The following is a 20,637-nucleotide window of genomic DNA, read 5'->3' as shown; positions in this document are numbered from 1 at the left end:
AAGCTGCTTTGCCTGGTTGCCTTGAAGCTGGCGCGTCATCGGAGAGACCAAGTGCTGAAAGATGGGTTACAAACACTAAAGGCCGGAACAGAATCAATCGTCGCTTGCTTCCCCAAATGTCAAATTATAAAGGAATGCCAGAGCCTCTTTGCAAATCAGCCTGCGTTATCCTTTAGGAGGCTCTGGCATTCCTTTATAATTTGACATTTGGGGCAGTAAGCAAAGCAAACGACGATTTATTCTGTTCTGGCCTTTATCGCTTTACCGTATGTTTTGTACCATGGTAATCTGAGATTTTTGCTCTGTTCCTTTACTTGTCCGAGGTTACCATTTCTTACCATTTTTAACCTGTAAAGTGTTCCCTTACTTTTAATAGCATACCATTTATATGATAGCAGTTTACCACTTTTACAATTTTTTGCCACTGTTACCATTTTTAAAAGTAAAGGAACAGACCATTTAATTGACTTATGGAAATGACAACTGAAAGCACGAAAATTCGTAAATGTAAACTTACTCTAAGGAAAAGTATCTAATAATCGAGTAACCGAAAAACAAGTCGATCTGTAGATCCCATGATGTATGTCGATCTATAGAACCATCTGCCTACCAAAAGAAAGAAAGAAAAAGCAAAGGCGAGAAATAATTTTCATACTAGAAGACGAAGCCTGAAAAAAGTCAAAACCATATCCAGAAGTTGAAAATTTATCTAAATTTGTCAACAAAAATGAAATATGGATAATAATAAAGAAATTGCGGAGAAAATAATAACACCAGGTAATGTATGTATGTAGCCATAATATCGCATTATACTTGCTGCTGTAGGAGGTGCAGCAGTTCTTATTCTGCTTGTATTCCTTGACTCAGACGCAAAATACTCCATCCGCGAATCTCGGATGGATATAAAGGAAAATGTACTCACTACATATTATTGCAATTCTTCAATATTCGAGATTTATAATCAAGAGCGTTGCTACGTTTTCTTCCAGAGTTATATTTCCTAATATCCAAGTTTCTGTCTGCTGGTCCTCTTAAGGAAACTGCACAGGTATGCAATTTATTTTGTTCATGCAACTGCCAATTGCCCAGATGTTCTTTCCCAGCTAAACCAAATCCTTTCATGTCTCTTTATAGGTCCTAATCCGGGAGCTTGAGGCCAAAAAGGTAAGTTTTAAAAGTGAAAACATCGAAGAGCCTCCCGAAATCATCTGTTTCAGTTTTACGTTTATTTGGCGGTTTTGCAAATATTTCTCGTAATATTTTTGTTTTGTCGCTGTTTGGTAAAAAACAACAACACTTGTTGTTCATATCCGTGTTTAACGTGCGCTTATAGCGATGTCTACGACCAAACTAAAGAAAAATGATTTAAACATTGGGGGACGGACGCACGGTCTATTTTGATTTCAATGAATCGATGTAGAATAGGTGAATTTTTGTTAATGTGGGTCAAATGAATGTTTGTCTCGGGTATATCTGCAAGAGTTATAGATAGGTGTGCACGTGCTTGTGATGTAAACTCCTATTCTTCTGATGCTGATATGAAGATTTATCTAAAATTGCTTCGATTTATATTTTCATTGATGACTTTGTGTATGTTTGTTGCAGGTTCTGCCGAAGCGTTTGGATTGGCTGGGCAACGAACATGATCAATCATTGGCAGAATTGGTAAGTGCAAAAATGCATTTTGATTTCTGTTCTTGTTCATAAACTTATTTTAAGGATAACAATGAAAATATAATATGTACATGCGTTTGCACAGTTGATAAGAGAGAGAGAGAGAAATTAAGAAAAAATAGTTGTGTTAAGACATTGGACGCCATGTTGGTTGATTGTTATGTACATATACAACATTGCTCGAGATATCCTTTCCAGATGCTAATAAAAAAGTGAATTTCCTTGCAATTTAATTACAAATATTTAACAAATAATGTTAATTTTACAAAATTGTAAGAAAATTCAACGTTGCTTTTATTTTGAAGATAGGCCAAATTTTCATTACATGTCCAAGTTGGTGTAAAATAATTTAATTTTCATCAAAAATTTAATTGTCAAAATCATGTAATTTTCGCTTGTATGTAATTTTTTTCTTTCTTGATAGCGATAGCTTTCATACATACAAACTCTTGATTTATTTCCTATCTCTCTTTGTTCGTGGGCACCGTAGCCAGATCGGTGAAACACTACATCCCTCATCGAGTGGCATCTCATAACATATTACAATATATTTGACGTATAGATGTCGCTGTATTCTAAATGTATTATTTTACGAGCTATTGAATAGACACAGTTTGCCAAGGAATTGTTTTCACACCGCGATAACGAAAACTATTCTTGTACATACAGTTCCTCAATTGTTTTAACAATACGAAAACGAACAATTTTCATGTATTAATTATTTATTTATTAATTTCATATTGTAATACAAAGCCTTTATGGCCAAAAAATATATTACATTATAATTACACCTTTTTCATATGTAATTCGAAACATTCCAGTTGTAATTCGTAACATTTCATTTGTAATTCGATTATTCTATTTGTAATTCGTAACATTTTAATTGTAATTCGAGAATTCCATTTGTAATTCGAATTATTCCATTTGTAATTCGAATTATTCCATTTGTAATTCGAATTATTTTATTTGTAATTCGAATTATTCCATTTGTAATTCGAATTATTCCATTTGAAATTCGAATTATTCCATTTGTAATTCGAATTATTCCATTTGAAATTCGAATTATTCTATTTGCAATTCGAATTATTCTATTTGTAATTTGAATTATTTTATTTGTAATTCGAATTGTTTTAGTTGTAATTCGAATTATTCCACTTGTAATTCGAATTATTCCAATTGAAATTACACATGAAATCATTCGAAATACAAATGGAATAATTCGAATTTCAAATGGAATAATTCGAATTACAAATAAAACAATTCGAATTACAAATAAAATAATACGAATTACAAATAGAATAATTCGAATTACAAATAGAATAATTCGAATTTTAAATGGAATAATTCGAATTACAAATGGAATAATTCGAATTTCAAATGGAATAATTCAAATTACAAATGGAATAATTCGAATAATAAATAGAATAATTCGAATTACAAATGGAATAATTCGAATTACATTTGAAATGTTTCGAATTACAAATGGAATTCTCGAATTACAAATAAAATGTTACGAATTACAAATGGAATTCTCGAATTACAACTAAAATGATTCGAATTACATCTGAAAAAGGTGTAGTGAAAAATTACAAATAGTTGTGATAAAAATACCATTTTTTTTTTGGAAAAAATTTAGTTGGTAGATTTGTTTAAGACTAGATTGAATGTATAAAATTTGATGTAAATTTTTCTTATTTCCTTAAATTTTCATACCAGTTTCATGTGAATTGTTTCCATATTCAAAATTTTAAATGAGATAATACAGAATCCGTTCTTTATGAATTTTTGTACTTTTAGTAAGCCCCTATAAAGCTTCAAGGCGCTGGGGCAACAAATAACTTTTGTAATGAATTAAAACTGAAATAAATAAAAATAAATAAAAATAAATAAAAATAAAAATAAAATAAAAAAAAAAAAAAAAAAAAAAAATCAAAAATTTACCTACGTAGTTCAACAATAATAGCCAAAATCAATAAATAATTAACATGTAATGCAAGGCGTCAAAGAAATGTTTTCAAAATGTAATGAAGGTTCCAAAACTCCCCATGTTTTCGGTAAAAATTTAAAAATCATGACATTTTATTAATTGTATTCTTAATAAGGATTAATTACTAACAAGTTTCAACAATATTAGGTATAGAATATCCCTAGTAAGAGTGTTACCATATGGACTAACGGGGTACCACATCATATTACAGGTAAACAATGTCCTATATGTCACAAACCGGGAATATCTGAAAAATAAAACGTTTTGTGAGTGTTTTAGTTCACCAGGATGAATTGCCATTAATTAAAATAAATATTACCTTCAGCAGAACTTAATCTGGGGATTGTCGGATCGATTAAAAAGTACCAGGCCATATTAACAGTAAACGAGACCAGCTAGGTCCATAAACAAGTGCTAAAGGACATTGTTTAGAATTAATATGGTATTGCACACCCTTCGTCCATATTATAACCGTCTTAGTAGGGATATTCTATACCTTATATTGTCCTTCTATTGTTGATACTTGCTTATTTCGAAGTAATTCAAATTCTTCCATTGTTTGTATTTAATGCTAATTTTTAATACACTCTTCTTTGAAATTTCACTAAAATCAAACTATTTCAAAAATTATAATATTATTTATTTATGTTTACTTTACTTTATAATAAAGCTCTGTAATGTCATGATGGACTAGCTTAACATCCCTTTTATAATTCAAGCAATCAAAATGTTTTAAATTTTATATAGTTTTTTATTTTATAATTACTTCACCTATTTTTATACTTAGTAATTGTGTTTTGGAGTTATTTGTTATCATGGCATTATATTGTAGTGTACAGCCTTAAGGTCGAAAGACTGGGCATATGAGAATTGAAATAAATAAAAAAAAAATGTCATGATTTTTAAGTATTCACCGATAACATAAGTTATTTTGGAATCTTCATTACATTTTGGAAACAACTATTTGTCATTTTTCACTTGTTTTCGTGGTGTCTAAACAATTACTTGACAAAACGGCATGTATGTATGTGTAAATCTCCATATCGTCACCATAAATGCCCGAAGACGTAACCGATATGAAAATCGAAATTTGTTTTTTGACGTAATCTGATACATGAAGCTAAAATACATGATCTGGCAAAATTTTAAGCTTCTACGTTCAAAAACAACGATCCTATTCAAGAAATGACATTTCGGAAAATGGGATAATATTGCAGATTTTGTTGTAATGGAGGATCTCAAAACTAAGCAATTCAGCGGTTTTGGTTTCACTACTTATTCCCCTTCGTATATGATCGATAATATCCCATATAATCGTGTTCATAAGATTAATATTCCGTAAAACAGTTTTTAATTTTATAACGTTTTTTGCTTCTTCTGTAAAGTTCTGGTTTTGTGAGTTACGTCTTCGGGCATTTGTGGTGACGATATATTACCCAGCAAACCAATCGTAACGAAATCGAAACAAAATTCGGACGCTTCGTCCGATATCGGGTCCGAAATCGTAACGATATCTTAACGAAAGTTGTATGGAGTGGTTGACATAGGGGGTTATCATGAATGAAATTTCCCCGTGAATTTCGTCTTTCCGCCGTTGCAACTTAAGGGAGAAAGTGAAAAAATTCACGGGGAATTGCCGTTCATGATAACCCCCATAATTTCGGAACGAAATGTCGGATCGAAATCGGATCGTTTTCGGTCAGAATTCGAAACGAAATCGGAAGAAAATCCTTGAAAAATTCGGAATGCTAATTTTTTCCTCCGAATTTTCGCACAGATTTCTGAAGGATTTCGAAATAATGTCGTATGAAAATCTGAAGTATATTCCAATTCTTCGTAAAGAGCAGTACACATTGTCAGTTTTGAATGTCGATATTTCGCAATTATCGATTACTGTCCAACCGTCCAGCAACCACACTAGCAAGCAACAACAAAGCTGTCATTCAAAACTGAGAATGTGTACCCAGCTTAAAAAAATTTTCTCTGACGCCTCTTTTTTATTGATGATTTTTAATTTATGTTTTTTATTGGAAGATTGTAATTTCAAACGTATCTAATGATTTTCATTGTTGTTATCATTTTGTAGTTATAGTAGAACAATGTCAAAGACATAGAACAAATAAGACTAGACAAAATGCATGCAACAAAAAAATGTTTACGAAACTATGTATAGACACATTACCCTTAACAGGTTGCAGTTAAATCAATATCGCAACCAAGGAGGAACATTTCATGTAATGGTATCAGAAACGAAATTTATGAATTCAAGGATCTATTCATGAATAATTCCATGTCAATTGGATCGGTAAATTCGGTTAAATACGTAAAAATGTATAAAAGAAAAAAAATGTTATTTCACCATATCGTAACATAATATTATGTTAAATTCAAAAGCCATTCACTTATGAATGATAGCAAAAAAATTTTTTATCTTGTTGTATTTATGTCTTTGACAATGTAAACTTTGTGTACTAATATGTTGAGTCTATCAGCACTAGCATGAATTATTGTATGTTTCATTTATATTTAAAATTTGTATATGCGAATTTTATAATCAACCATTTTGTTTTTCGACATCCAACTAAAATGTTGCTTGTTAGATATATACAAAAGGTGGTTGTTGTGCGAAGGGAAATTTGTTTCCGACATATCGATCCGAATTTGTATCGAAATCGGAAGAAAAACATTATCATATTCGAAGGGACATTTACTTCCGACATTTTCTTCGAAATCGGAACGAAATCTCTACGAATTTACCTACGAAAAATCGTATAGAAAACGGAACGAAATCTGTACGATTTTGCTTCCGAAATTATTCCGATGTGTCGGACATCCGACATTTGGTTTGCTGGGTAGTTGCGTTCCAAAATTATTTTCCCTCAAAAAACGCGTCATTGAAAAATGTTCACTTCTATTTAAAAAATGGCGCTGAATAGCGTTCTCCTTAAAAACTTTCTACAAAACGAGCAAAACGTTGCAACATGTTCCCCGGCTTCTGATTGGCTGACACGCTGACTTTGACATTTGTTCCAGTTTTTTTACGTTTCTGCAATACTTTCGTTACCGTACTTTTCGAAAATAATTGTATGTAGAACATTTTATTTTTATTTGCATATGAAAACAGTTTGAATATGCCCTATTTTGGTCCATATTTTGATAAAACTCCCAAATATAGTAACAGTATCATATCAGGTATATTAGATTATTTAGAGCGTTTAGTTGCAATGCTCCTTGCAGAAAAACACTAGAATTATTAGATTTAAAATATCATAGTAAAGGAACTGTTACTTTTTCTCTCTCGATTCGCTCTGTTTTGCTCAAATGTTAAAGTATTTAAAATGAAATAACAATTTATGATATATTGCAAAAATAATTTCTCACAAATGGGTTTGATATCTTTTTATAGCATTCTATGAAACAAATAAACATTTTTATTATTTATTTCTTCTATACATCAAGATTAATATCTTATAGAGTGCAGGTTTATAGGTTACATGAAATATCCTATTTATATAGGGTCACAATGATTTTTTTAAGAACAAATTCAAGGCCAAATATTTTTTCGCTACAACAATTTTGGCAATAAATGAAGGCGTAGTATAGTATTTTGTGATGGATTCGCCTTCTGGATGACCTTATTATCGTAGCACCTTGCAATAATTGTTTTTTTTTTTTTTTTTTTTTTGCAGGAAAAACAATATGCCCACATTGGGTCAAACCATTTGCTCGAAATTTGCTGTCGTATTGGTCCGATTTTGGATAGGGAGTTGACACCCAGTGTGCCTGGACTAGTATCCCTTTTGGGTGCAGGGCGTCAAAGTCTGCTAAGGACTAAGGATAGTATATTTAAATCTCGATCCTTACTGGATTATTGCACAAGACTACATGGTGTATCACTGCCAGATTCAGCCGTAACAAAACCAATACATAATTTTCGTAAGTAGTTACATATCTTTATAGTATGTCAAGATTTCATTGGGTTATGTGCAATTATAATTTCAGAAAAAGTATTAATTGGACGGGAATATGGGGGACCCGTACGACGGAAACTTTTAGTACCCACCAGTTTGTTTTCCAAAACAAAACTTTTACGTCGGACTGTGGGCCATCTTTCATCTGTTTATTGTGTTCTTTTTGATCGTACGGGCCATTACATTATAACCGGGGCTGATGATCTCCTTATTAAAATATGGTCAGCAATGGACGGACGTCTTTTGGCCACTCTCCGGGGGGCATCGGCCGAAATTACTGATATTGCAATAAATCTTGATAATACGATGTTGGCGGCGGGCTCTTTGGATAGAATTTTACGAGTTTGGGATTTACAGACCACATCTCCAATTGCGGTGCTATCGGCCCACACGGGTATGATAACATCCGTCAATTTTTGCCCTTCTCCAAGAGGAGATCTAAAATATTTGGTGACAACTAGTACTGATGGATCCATAGCATTTTGGCAATATTCGACACCGAGAGGTCAGAAAATAACATTCGCCCCAAAGCCAATACAATACCATGAAAAGTTACGTCCAGGCCAAGCTCAAATGATGTGCACATCTTTTTCGCCTGGCGGGATGTTCTTGGCAGCTGGCTCAGCAGACCACCATGTGCGCGTCTACCTTATGTCAGAAGATGGACCAAAACGTATTCTAGAAACGGAAGCGTATACTGACGCCGTAGATTCCGTCCAATGGTCTCATCGTGGTCTTCGTTTTATTTCGGGAAGCAAAGACGGTTCTGCTCACATTTGGACCTTTGAGTCGCAACAGTGGAAAAGCGTTAAATTGTGTATGACAGAGCGTCTACCAACGTAAGAATAGTAATCTATATGACTGCAACCCTCATAATAATAATATACAACCTTCCCCCATACAGATGTCCGGAACCCGAAGAAGGAAAAAAGTTGAAAGTCACTATGGTTGCATGGGATTGTTCTGACAAATATGTTATTACCGCAGCCAACGATTTCACCGTAAGTAGACACTGTCATTAGTTTTGATATTCCAAGTCAGTTATAATTTTTATTTAAGATTAAAATATGGAATGCAAAAACTGCCAAACTGCATTGCGTTTTACGTGGACACAAAGATGAACTATTTGTATTGGAATCGAATCCCAAAAACGAGCACGTTTTACTATCGGCCGGTCACGATGGCCAGGTCTTTTTATGGGACATTGATAAAGGTGAATCTGTAGCCCATTTTGTAAATAATATAGACGGTCAGGGTCATGGCGGAGTGTTCGATGCAAAATGGTCCCCAGATGGAACAATGATTGCCGCTACGGATTCTCATGGACATATAATAATATTTGGATTAGGTGTAGGTCCTGACAGATACAAAATCGTAAGTTATTTTCATATGTTTAATATGACGTAGAGGTAAAGTGAATCGATTGCATTTCAGCTTCCCACAGAGTTATTCTTTCATACGGATTACAGACCTCTGTTGAGAGATGCTTCGCACCATGTTGTTGACGAACAAACACAGGTTATGCCACATTTGATGCCACCACCGTTTTTGGTCGACTCAGATGGTAACCCCCATCCAGCCAGATTCCAGCGATTTGTGCCGGGAAGGGAACATTGTTCAACAGATCAATTAATACCGAATCTTGCAGTCGGCCCCGACGGCATCATAGAAGAAAATGGTGCAAATAACCAAAATGGTTCGAGCGGAGGGAATTATTCTCACATTGATCGTCTGATAGCTGCTTTGGCAAATCGCCAGGGTGGAAACAACGTAAATCAGCAAAGTCCGTCCGCATCTGGGGCGAACAGGTCGCAATTAGATCGAATGATAGAAGCATTGGCGAATCGTCAGGGACACGATGCAGCACCAGACTCTAATAATCGCCCTTCTGGCAATGTCCTGGGTAACGGTCCAAGCACATCTCGAAATGCCTCAGTTGATGGACGAACTTCAGAATCGTCCCAACAGCCCCGACAGGGTACTACCTGGGGTCGACCTCCAGCCGAACAACAATCTCAACAGTCAGCTCCTCTTAAATATGTTCGTAGAATATACGTGCGCCCCATGAAATATGCGCAGCTACAAAATCTTAAACAGACTGTTTACGCAGCAGGACAATATGAAATGCAAGAATACAAACGTGAAATGCGTCGACGTCCCATTATGATAAGTACCGCAAGTGTAGTAAATTCGCAATCTGCTAACGGACGCAACCGAAATACGCGCGGATCTGACAGAATTGGAAGGAGACGTAGTGGTCGCCCGGCGGGACAGCAAACAAACCAGCCTGCGTACCGAACTAGAGCCGTACGAGATCAAGAAGAAATCGACGAACCATCAGTGCCTGAAGCATTAGAAGAAGAGGAAGAGAGCAGCAACTCGTCTGGAGACACTAGCTATTCGAATATTGAAGAATTGGATGAATCATCGGAAGATTCGGATACAGAATCATCAGACTATTCCGATTGGGTAGCTGATACTCCAGGACCGAATTTAGAACCCCCCAAGCGTTCTAAACGTAAGCCTCTATCTCGAAAGAGAACATTAAGCGATGACAGCAGTGATGATACTACCGAACAGGCAACTACGTCTGCAAAAGCAGCACGAAAGGGCAAAAAGGTCTTGATACCACCTGCAGCATCAAACGGAGAAATTCCTGAATTATATAGGCCAGCTGAATGGCTCTCGGAAGTAATCCCCCGAAAAGCTCCATACTACCCACAAATGGGTGATGAAGTGGTTTACTTTAGACAGGGGCATCAACGTTACATTGATGCAGTTCGCATGAAAAAGGTCTACAAAGTATCACACAGCTCAGAACCTTGGAGTTTTCACACATTACGCGATAAAGAACTTGTCAGGGTAATTGGCATTAAGTATGAAATTCGGCCCCCGCGACTGTGCTGCCTCAAATTGGCCATAATAGATGAAGACGGAAATATGACTGGCACTACATTCAAGATTAAGTATCATGATATGCCCGACGTATTGGACTTCATAGTTTTGCGTCAGACGTATGATTTAGCCGTTCAACGTAACTGGTCTATTGGTGATCGCTTCCGCTGTATGATTGGTGACGGTTGGTGGATGGGTCAGATAGAATCACGGCATGCCTTGTCATCGGATTTCCCCGATTCTCCATTTATGTGTTTCAGAGTTCGGTGGGATAATGGAGAATATGAGTATATGAGTCCATGGGATATGGAACCCATTGATGAGAATCGTCTTCCCGAAGAAGTCGGGGGAGCTGTGCCGGTTTTACCAGAAGAAATTCGTGCAACATTGTATCAGCCAAAATCAGAAGAGTGGCATCGTGGCGATCGCGATGGCTCATGTCGACGCATTATTAACGGCTTGGAACAGGTTTGTTTAATTGCGGCACTTCTTCTGATTTTTTTTTGAAAAATTCTTCCATGATTTTCAGGTGATGCGTCTATCAATTGCAGAACACTTTTTGGCACCTGTTGATTTGAATATATATCCAGACTATGCTTATTTAATAGAGTATCCAATTGATTTGACCACCATTAAATCAAGGTTTGAAAATCATTTCTACCGTCGAATTACCTCAGCCCAGTTTGATGTACGTTATTTGGCGACGAATGCTGAAAAGTACAATAGAAGACACACAAATATTGTGAAACATGCCAGAATTATCACTGATCTGTGTCTTCGTATTATAAGGTAAAATATGGAGTTTGTAAAATTAGCTTTACTTTTGACTAAATCTATCAATTAATTTGAAGGGAGCCAAATGATATAGACGTTGCGGCAGTATATCATCAACTGGTTGACGTTTACCATTCATCCGAGTCAGAAAACGACAATGAGTCAGATGTAGTACCGTCAACCAGCACAGGTCCGTCAACATCTGCAGCTGCTGCCAAGGCTCGCCATAACATGTCCTCAACAAGAAGGTGAGATTACCTATAATATTTATCTGGGCAATTCAGATTAAATGTATCGAATTCGAGGATTTTATTCACCATCACGTATATTTCACAGATCGAATCGTATGCGTTCAGATGGCGACTGGCGTGCCGATTGCCGGCAGTTGTTAGAAATGATGCTACAGCGTCCAGACTCACTACCTTTCCGAGAACCCGTGGATACGATCGAATTCCCCGACTACCTAGAGATTATATCCACACCAATGGACTTACGTACAGTGAAGGAAGACTTATTGGGAGGCAACTATGAAGATCCATTAGACTTTGCAAAGGATGTCCGATTAATATTTCAAAATTCTAAGAATTACAACACCAATAAGCGTTCAAGAGTAAGTTTTCCTTGATTATCTCCGAATAGCAACAATGAAAGCAAAAGTGCACAATTTTTTTACCTACTATGTGGTGGCGAACCGTTACGTTTTGCCATCTGGCGGTGCACTTTTGTTCACAATGGGTGTTTATACTTATATGGATCGTCAATTCATTATTAGGTGATTACTATTGCTCACCAAAAGTGGTACAAAACACCCAAATTGGAAGATTAAGAGATTGTCTTTTGGTCCTTTGTTTTAGTAACTTCTTATCGACTGTTTTGCTTTAATTTGATTCATACTTATATCATACTTAATATTGTGCTTCAACTTTTCCTTTCTGACATGCTTCCCAAAAATCTCATCAAATCATCACCACCTATCTAACCCATGTTAATCATAAATCCATAACAATGAATGACGATCATGATTGTAGGAATGTTTGGCGGTAAGGTTAATTCTGGAGAGAAATGGTGGAACCACCAAAAGCATTTTGTAGAAAATATTGCATGAACGTGTATTTAAATTGTAATTAACTTTCAAAATCCCATTCCCCGTGCTTTTCGTTACAGATTTATTCAATGACCTTACGTCTTAGTGCTCTATTCGAGTCCCACATTAAAACAGTCATTAGCAATTGGAAAGCTGCCAGACGACGAGCTAATAAGAACAAATCGCGCAGCGCCACATCTGGGCGGGGATCCAGCAGCAGCCCTACTAAACGTGCTCCGTCCGATAGGACACGCTCAGCAGGGAGAAGGGGCACTTCGAGTAGAAATACGAGACGAATACGCAGTTCAGAGGAATCTTCTAACCATGATGATAATGACGACGACAACGAGCCGCCTCGCGCCAACCAACGTAACGCGAGAGGGGCAAGTAGTCGTGGCGGCGCGATAGCAAATACTTCAAGCTCAAATCGAGTTACCTCATCTTCATCCCACAGGAGGGCGAATGATGCCGACGATTCACAGCCAGGAACTTCTCGAGCATCCCGACAAAGAAATCGAGTGGCAGATCATGATGAGGAGGAAGAAGCAATGACGGCATCCTCGTCGGACTCCGATGAAGATGAAAGTGATAGTGCTTCATCAAGCTCATCGACTTCGTCGGATAATAGCTTAAGTGAAAATTCGGAAGAAAGTTATAGCCCAGAAAAAGACCGTAAGAAAAAAGGACGCAAAAGACATCACAAATCCGGACGTAAGAATCAACAAGGACCACGAAATAAAAGAAGTCGTCGCCGACTTTCGGACGAGGACACTGATGAGGATTTCGATTTGGACAGTCACAAAAATCATAAGAAATCTGGCAGAAAGGGAAGAAAAGCGCAAAATGGAAATCGGCGCAGTGCTGGCGGAGGGAGCGTTTCACACGTAGATGAGAGTACGCAGGACACAGTTACGCACACACCTAAGAAAAAGGGGCGACCTCCAAAATCGTCGGGTAAAGTTAACAATGCCCCAAACTCACTATTGGAAAGTCCGTCTCGCAATACTAGAACTCAAGCTGTAAGTCAAACAAACTCCGTTGGTGTTGGTCGCAGGACGGCTGCTGAGAACGACCACAGTTATCATTTACCTGTGCGCAATGGACGTGTTGTTGAGTCAGATAACGATTCTCGGGAAGTTGCTACGCGCCCAACCAGATCCAGTGTTAAACGTGCCATCATGGAATGGGCACGAGTTGAAAGCGATGGCGAAGGTACTGAAGAAGCTGAAGAGGTTAGTATTTCTTCTTTTCTTTTTTGACTGGCTTAAAACTTCTAACACACAATGGCGCTTACGCTGCTTCAGTATAGAAATATAAAATACATAATTATCAAAGACACAACTGTTATTTAGTAAATAACCTTTTTCAGATACTACCTACACCTACGCCTACAAAATCCAACCACTACGCTAGTCGGGATGAAAATGGACCGTCAACGAGTAAAGCTGCAGCAGCAGCGGCTGCTGCCGGACCATCGATTGGAGTAAGACACTTACGAACAAACCGTAATACAGTTGTTGAACCACAAAATGATTCCGGTGATGATGATGACAGTGATGACGAGCCGTTGGCATCCAGTCAAAATTCACAGACTCGACAACAAAGTAAGTCCGTCTGCGTCGAAAATTATGAGGCTTATTTGCATTCCAATATTTCCTTTCTTTCTTAGGAAAAGTAATTACACCACACCCAACACATCTGCAGCGACGTGAAGATGGACATACGGTTAAGATTTCTGGAGCTCCAATGACATCCGCGCATATGACCCGCTCCCATGCCACATCCACAACATCGAATATTGCTACAGCTACCTCTTCATCGCAACCCACAGTTCATGATCACAATTATGTCGGTGATCCGGGACCGTCAACGTCCAGTGCAGCTTTACGTAATTCTAGACGGGTTCTATCTAGGCATCAACGAAATGCTGACGAATTGGACATTAGTTTGGAACCCTTGGAGAATTCAATGTTGATTTCAGCCAGTACACGTCTAAGACGTGGAATGCCTACGTCGACTACGGCAGCTACTGCTGATCATAGCAGAGAAGACACGCAACATGCTATTGTGGGTGTACGAAGAGGTCGGTCTCGTTTCAGCCAGGAGAATTCCCTAACCGAACCCTCTGCTGACGAACACTTGCATGAAGACGAAGAAGACGGTGTTTCAGATATGGGCACTGGTGGATCAACCGAGTCGTCTGTCAGCGATGATGAATCAGATTCGGAAGACAATCAGCCCTTAACTTCTTATGTACCTAAATCGAGGAACACCAGAAAGCCTCGGACTAAACGACGACGATCAGATGACTCTTTTGTAGCCGAAGAGGACGACGATGACGAAAAATACACCAGCACCCGACGCCATACATCCCGCAGACCCAAAAAAACGAACACAGATGGAGGGACCAGAAATAGTGGGCGGCACCGCAACCAAAGGGGTGCTCGTAACCAAAAGCGACCACGTTACAATGAACTTAGCGACGACGAAGAATTCGGCAATACAAACAACAAAGGACGAAAATCCCGCAACGATTCGTCTGCAGTTGGAAGTTCAGCCGCTAACGATGACGTTGGCGCGAGTACGATCGACAGTGATGATGATCAACTCGTCAGTGTTAGCAGCAGAGGCCGGGTCCGTAAAATTACTGCCAAAGCGAGAGGAATTTTCAAGGAATAAAAAGAAGCAATTCCTGCGACTGTGTTTTCAGGCGCGCGTGTTATTTGTATATTTCGTAATACATGGGTAAATGTATGTTTAATAAATATTCTACAAGCGACGCCGTTTTTATTTAGTTTTTATGTTTTAGTTCCACATCTCAACCCATTATTGACTATATGGCAACGACTCTTATTACCATCTTATATTGATTCATTTGTAAAATAAGTAACATAAAATTTTTCAAATTCTTCTAAGCTCATTTCATTCATCGTAACAAAGGTCCCAAACGCTGCGTTGTGTATCAGGTATAATGAAGTTCCATTATGCTAACATTTTCGTTCGCCGTATTTGCGTTGTCAATTTTATGGTTTATTTCACGCTCCAGGCTGATGTCATTTCATCCCGGCTTATCATTTATATTTATTATTGAAAATAAAAAATCATTAATGTATACATACAGTTTAAGTTTATTAATAAAATTACAAAAGAAATATGTATAAAAATGGCGTAAACTGTGTTTGTGTGTATTTATACGAAAAAAAAAAAACAAGTAAACAACTGGTATGTTCCAGAACTGCAAGATTCTACTCTAATGGGTCGATCTTGCATTGCCACTAAACTTGAGTTGCGTTGTCAGTTGTCTGCGCGACTGAGATGAAATGTTGTACCATTAATGTCAACTCAACTGGGTGGTCGATAAACATGTTATCGATCAGTGTTTTTTCAAACTTGTGACCTCTATTCGCAAAAAAAAACTATTTTTAAAATTATTTGCGCTTTGGATAACTCTTTTGTGTATTCTGGACAATAGAGTTTTCGAGCAAATTTGGAAAACAACCCAAGATTGGAATATAACCTGGCCATTGAATCTTTGGATCGTCAAGTTATATTTGCTGTCCCAACCTACTGGATTTGTCACCAAATTCATTTGCAAAAGATTTGCTGCTGTCTGCTCCAAAGACGATAAATTCACTTCTTGTGATGGACCGCCACCAGTGGCGTTGAAGTTTTTTTTTTATTTTGAGCCATTTTCTTCTTCAACTTTGCTTTAAAGTGAATCCAGACTCTCTGCCACTCTTCAGGTGTTCGTGTTGGAGGTCCATCGCTGTTTAAACTGTCCGAAATGGACCTCCACGCTTCATCCGCTGTGGCTTTGGTTTCACCAAAAACCCGAACTCCTCGGGCTAAGTTTGGATTTTCACTCAGTTTATCAATTAATATTTCGAACTGTTGCTTTGTCGTTATTTTTACCATATTGATACACAAAATTAATTAATGATGCAAAGAATCCATGGTAGAATAAATACAAGGTAAAGTTAATACTACAATACAGGAGAAGGGGAACCTCCTAAACACACCCAATTTGGCAGTGCCGCTCCATACAGAGGCGTTAGGGTCATCTGTTGTGAAAATAGGGAATCTCTGGATTTCCTCACTTCCACGATAGAGGGTCTTGGCGAACTCTGGGAGGGATGTCAATTGGCAGTCGTTGGGGTCAACGAGGTCCCTTTCAGAAGAGTGTTGTCAGCTTGGGTGCCACCTCCACCTGTGGATCCCGCGCGCATACTGACCATACTCGGCAGACAAAACCCCAATCTCCGGACCAGCACATGGAATCTGGTCAGCCACAATCCGGAAAATGGAGGTGTTGCCATCAGGGTGTCAATAGACACTCAGGGGCAAGAGTACTTAAGGACTCGTGAGGGCAAACTACATTTTGGTCTAGGATGGATCAGATTCCGCCTAGGACGAAAGTAGTGGAGGAACGGAGGCAGCAGCCGCTTCGCATAATGCAGATTAATCTGCATCACTGCAAAGCGGCTGCTGCTGAACTTCTTCTAGCCCTCAAGAAGTCTGAAGTTGACATCGTCTTAATCCAGGAGCCTTACTTATACAAGAATAAGGTTGCTGGGTTAAACGATAGCAACTACACCACCTTCGCCACATCCAACGGGGACAAGGTAAGAACCTGTGTAGTTGCTAAGAAGAGTCTTAAACTAATATTCCTCTCTAATTTCAGCGGAGGTGATATTACGGCTGTAAGGATGGAATGCAGCTCCCATGGAGCCACCATATTCTCGTCCATTTACATGCCATTCGAGAGCCCTGACCCACCGGGTAATGACGTGGAGAAGCTTGTCAAAGAGATGGGTAGCACTTGCCTCATCATCCTAGGATGTGATGCCAATGCTCACCATTTCCACTGGGGCAGCAGAGACGCAAATGCCAGAGGTGAGTCCGTATTCGATTTTATCTTAAAATATAATCTCAGAATATGCAGCAGGGGAAGTGAATACACTTTTCAAAATAGAATCAGGGGGGAGGTTATAGACATAACCCTCACTAATAAAGACGAATCTATTATCAGTGACTGGAGGGTATCGGAAGAATGCTCCTTTTCGGATCATCGGAAGATATTCTTCCAAGTCTCTGTTAATGGCATTCGACAGCCACCATTTAGAAATCCACGGAAAACCGACTGGAACAAATTCAATGAACTAGTAAGCTCCAAGCTGGGAGTGTCACGATACCCCCAAACAGCCACAGAGGTTAATAGTGCAGTGAATCACGTGACAGAGGTTTTGGTGGACAGCTATGAGACCGCCTGCCCACTCACTTACCCAGGCAGAAGATGTCAACCGGTCTGGTGGTCGAAAGATCTGGCTAATCTCAGGAAGATTAGCAGAAGGCTCTACAATAAAGCCAACAAAACGAAGTTGTCCACAGATTGGGAGAACTACAAGGTATCTTTCAATAAGTACAACAGCGAAATAAAGAAGGCTAAACGCAGATCTTGGGTCTGCTTTAGCGAGTCTATAGAGGGAGTAAAGGATGTAGCCAGGTTTCGTATAGTACTGTCGAAGGACCCTAAATCCATCGGCAGTATCAAGCGGGTTGATGGCACATGGACTAACTCCGGTCTAGAAACTCTGGATCTCCTGGCCAAAACCCACTTTCCCAACTGCATGGATGCACCAGATCGCTCAGCCGATCCACCAATGTGTAACCAAGCCACAGGGGAAGTGAGTGTCATCGAGGAGATCATAAGTCACACAAAGATAGCTTGGGCGATAAACACTTTTAAGCCCTTTAAATCACCTGGTCCAGATAGTATCTTCCCTGCTATGCTACAAAATGCATTGGAGGTGTTGATACCACACCTGGATCATATTTATAGGGCCTGTCTACGTCTATCGTTCACACCGGTTCTGTGGAGGGAGGTCACGGTGACATACATCCCCAAAGCGGGGAAGTCAAGTCACACGCTTCCCAAAGACTACAGACCAATCAGCCTATCTTCCTTTCTATTGAAAACGTTAGAAAGATTACTTGACCTAGGAATAAGGTCCAAACTTGGAAACAGTGTTATTAGTCCTGCCCAACACGCCTACATCAAAGGCAGATCGGTGGAGACTGCACTTAATGAAGTCGTTGGTTTAATCGAGAGGAATATGATGGGCTCAAACTATACGTTAGCAGCGTTTCTAGATATAGAAGGCGCCTTTAATAACGTCAAACTCGAATCCATCCACAATTCACTCTTGAACTTAGGTGTTTCCACTACACTGATCAATTGGATCGATGGAATGCTTAGCGGCAGGATAATCAATTCAAATATCGGTGAGACCTCCATTCGGAAGTCTGTCACCAGAGGCACACCACAAGGAGGTGTATTATCACCACTGCTGTGGCTCCTGGTGATTAACGAAATACTTAAGGAATTTGACCAACTACGTATAAAGACTGTAGCTTATGCTGATGACGTGGTCATAATGATCACCGGGAAGTTCCCACAAACGCTATCGGAACTCATGCAAGGAGCTCTGGACAAATTATCAAGATGGGCACACAACAATGGACTTGGGGTGAACCCATCTAAGACAGAGCTGGTTCTATTTACGAACAAGAGAAAAGTCAAACCATTCACCCTACCAACGCTGGATGGAGTGGCCCTAAAGCTCTCCCTAGAGGCCAAGTACCTTGGCATTATCCTGGACCACCAACTAACGTGGAAAAGGAATGTCGAGGAACGTGCCAAGAGAGGACTTATAGCCCTTTATTCTTGCAAGAACTCTATTGGTAAGAGTTGGGGTTTGAAACCACAGGTCATACACTGGATTTTTACGGCCATAGTTCGCCCCATTCTAACTTATGGTTCATTGGTATGGTGGAATGCTTTGAGTAAGACATCCCTTCTCCGTAAGATTAATGTCGTTCAAAGAGCGGCATCTCTTCTAATTACCGGTGCCATGAAAAGCACTCCACAGGCTGCTCTCAATGTATTACTGTATCTTCATCCGATGAATATCGTAGTACAAGAGTTGGCAGCAAAGACTGCTCTCCGACTCAAGGAGTTAAATTCATGGCGTAACTTCGACTACGGCCATGCTGCTATCTTACGACAATCTGGACTATCGGTGGGTTTGGAGGTAATCAGTGACTATATATCACCACAATTACACTTCGACGACATTGAAGTTCGGATACCTGACAGAGAAGCCTGGACCCACAACTCCCTACCTCTACCCGGTATAGAGATTTATACCGACGGATCCAAGATGGAAAAGGGAACAGGAGCGGGCGTCTACAGCGATACTCTCAACTTACGGATCTCGTACAAGCTAAGCGAAAATTGTAGCGTCTTCCAAGCCGAAATCTTTGCGGTCACGAAAGCAGCAGAATTGATTAAAAACATGGAAGGGGATATAGCCGGACCGGTGACTATCTATGTGGATAGCCAAGCGGCCCTAAAGTCACTTAGATCCCATTCAATCAAATCTGCTGCGGTCTTGCACTGCAGGAAAGCTTTGGAGGCCCTACGATCAATCGTTACCTTGTGCTGGGTCCCGGGGCATTGCGACATCGAGGGAAATGAAAAGGCGGATGAACTGGCACGTCGCGGATCTGAGTCAAACGACATCGAAATCGATAACTCAATCAGGCCACCCCTGTGTCACTTCATGCGGCTCCTAGAACAAACATACAGGGAGAAGGCTGGTCAGATCTGGAATAACGAACCTGGCTGCAAGGTATCAAAGGCAATCTGGCCCAACCTCTCTAAAAGGAAGACCACTTCCCTACTCTCTATGAGAAAACCCGATCTAAAACTAATGATTGGAGTTATCACGGGACACTGCAGGATAAGATCAATGACCTGCAAATGGGATAGAGATGACCCCACGGACTACTGCAGATTATGCGAAGACGAAGAAGAAACAGAGACGATTGAGCACTTATTATGCCGTTGTCCAACGCTCAGGACCAGGAGAGTTCAAACAATGGGTGAACACACATTATCATCTCTGACAACATTCTGCCAAGCCGAGCCGACAACACTGCTTCTTCTCGCCAAGGGTCTGAAGTGGCTTCAAAACGAACAAATTACAGCATTTTAATACTGCTAACCTCCTTACTCGCTCTCTCTCTCTCTCTCCTTACAAACAATCTCTCAATCCATAGCACTTACTTAATCATTCTCAACTATCCTCTAACTTACTTAATTATTCCTTTTTCCTATTTCTAAACTCGATATGCTATTATTTCTTTTCTTTTCTCCTACCCTTACTATAGGATGAACACAATGGACCATA

At 39.1% G+C, this 20,637-nt stretch overlaps 1 protein-coding gene across 2 annotated transcripts; it reads left to right on the top strand.

The window, feature by feature from the left end:
• The first annotated feature begins 566 nt into the window (after positions 1 to 566).
• On the top strand, positions 567 to 15,549 carry BRWD3 (bromodomain and WD repeat-containing protein). 2 transcript variants are annotated; one of them, XR_012408590.1, is made up of 16 exons: positions 567 to 777; positions 990 to 1,048; positions 1,135 to 1,164; positions 1,606 to 1,665; positions 7,351 to 7,597; positions 7,664 to 8,471; positions 8,537 to 8,633; positions 8,692 to 9,006; positions 9,067 to 10,995; positions 11,057 to 11,316; positions 11,379 to 11,549; positions 11,638 to 11,911; positions 12,466 to 13,617; positions 13,755 to 13,989; positions 14,055 to 15,136; positions 15,195 to 15,549. XR_012408590.1 is itself a non-coding variant. In XM_073957445.1 (15 exons), the coding sequence occupies exons 1-15, from the start codon at positions 735 to 737 to the stop codon at positions 15,062 to 15,064; spliced, it is 6,690 nt and encodes a 2,229-aa protein (XP_073813546.1). In that variant the 5' UTR covers positions 567 to 734; the 3' UTR covers positions 15,065 to 15,549. The 2 variants fall into 2 exon arrangements, 1 of the variants encoding a protein (XP_073813546.1); XM_073957445.1 differs by having other exon boundaries at positions 14,055 to 15,549.
• The last annotated feature ends 5,088 nt before the right edge of the window (positions 15,550 to 20,637 follow it).

This window comes from Musca autumnalis, unplaced genomic scaffold (genome assembly GCF_047663935.1).
Source record: "Musca autumnalis isolate F117 unplaced genomic scaffold, ASM4766393v1 scaffold_1, whole genome shotgun sequence".
In the NCBI taxonomy this organism is placed as follows: domain Eukaryota; kingdom Metazoa; phylum Arthropoda; class Insecta; order Diptera; family Muscidae; genus Musca; species Musca autumnalis.
This window is presented reverse-complemented; position numbering and strand designations above follow the sequence as displayed.

Bases quoted from the DNA above. Each gene is read 5' to 3' on its own strand.
- BRWD3 (XM_073957445.1), top strand. From the start codon at position 735: ATGGATAATAATAAAGAAATTGCGGAGAAAATAATAACACCAG. The intron at 778-989 runs GTAATGTATGTA...GTTTTCTTCCAG, and splicing joins GGAGAAAATAATAACACCAG to AGTTATATTTCCTAATATCC. The intron at 11,912-12,465 runs GTAAGTTTTCCT...TTTTCGTTACAG, and splicing joins ACACCAATAAGCGTTCAAGA to ATTTATTCAATGACCTTACG.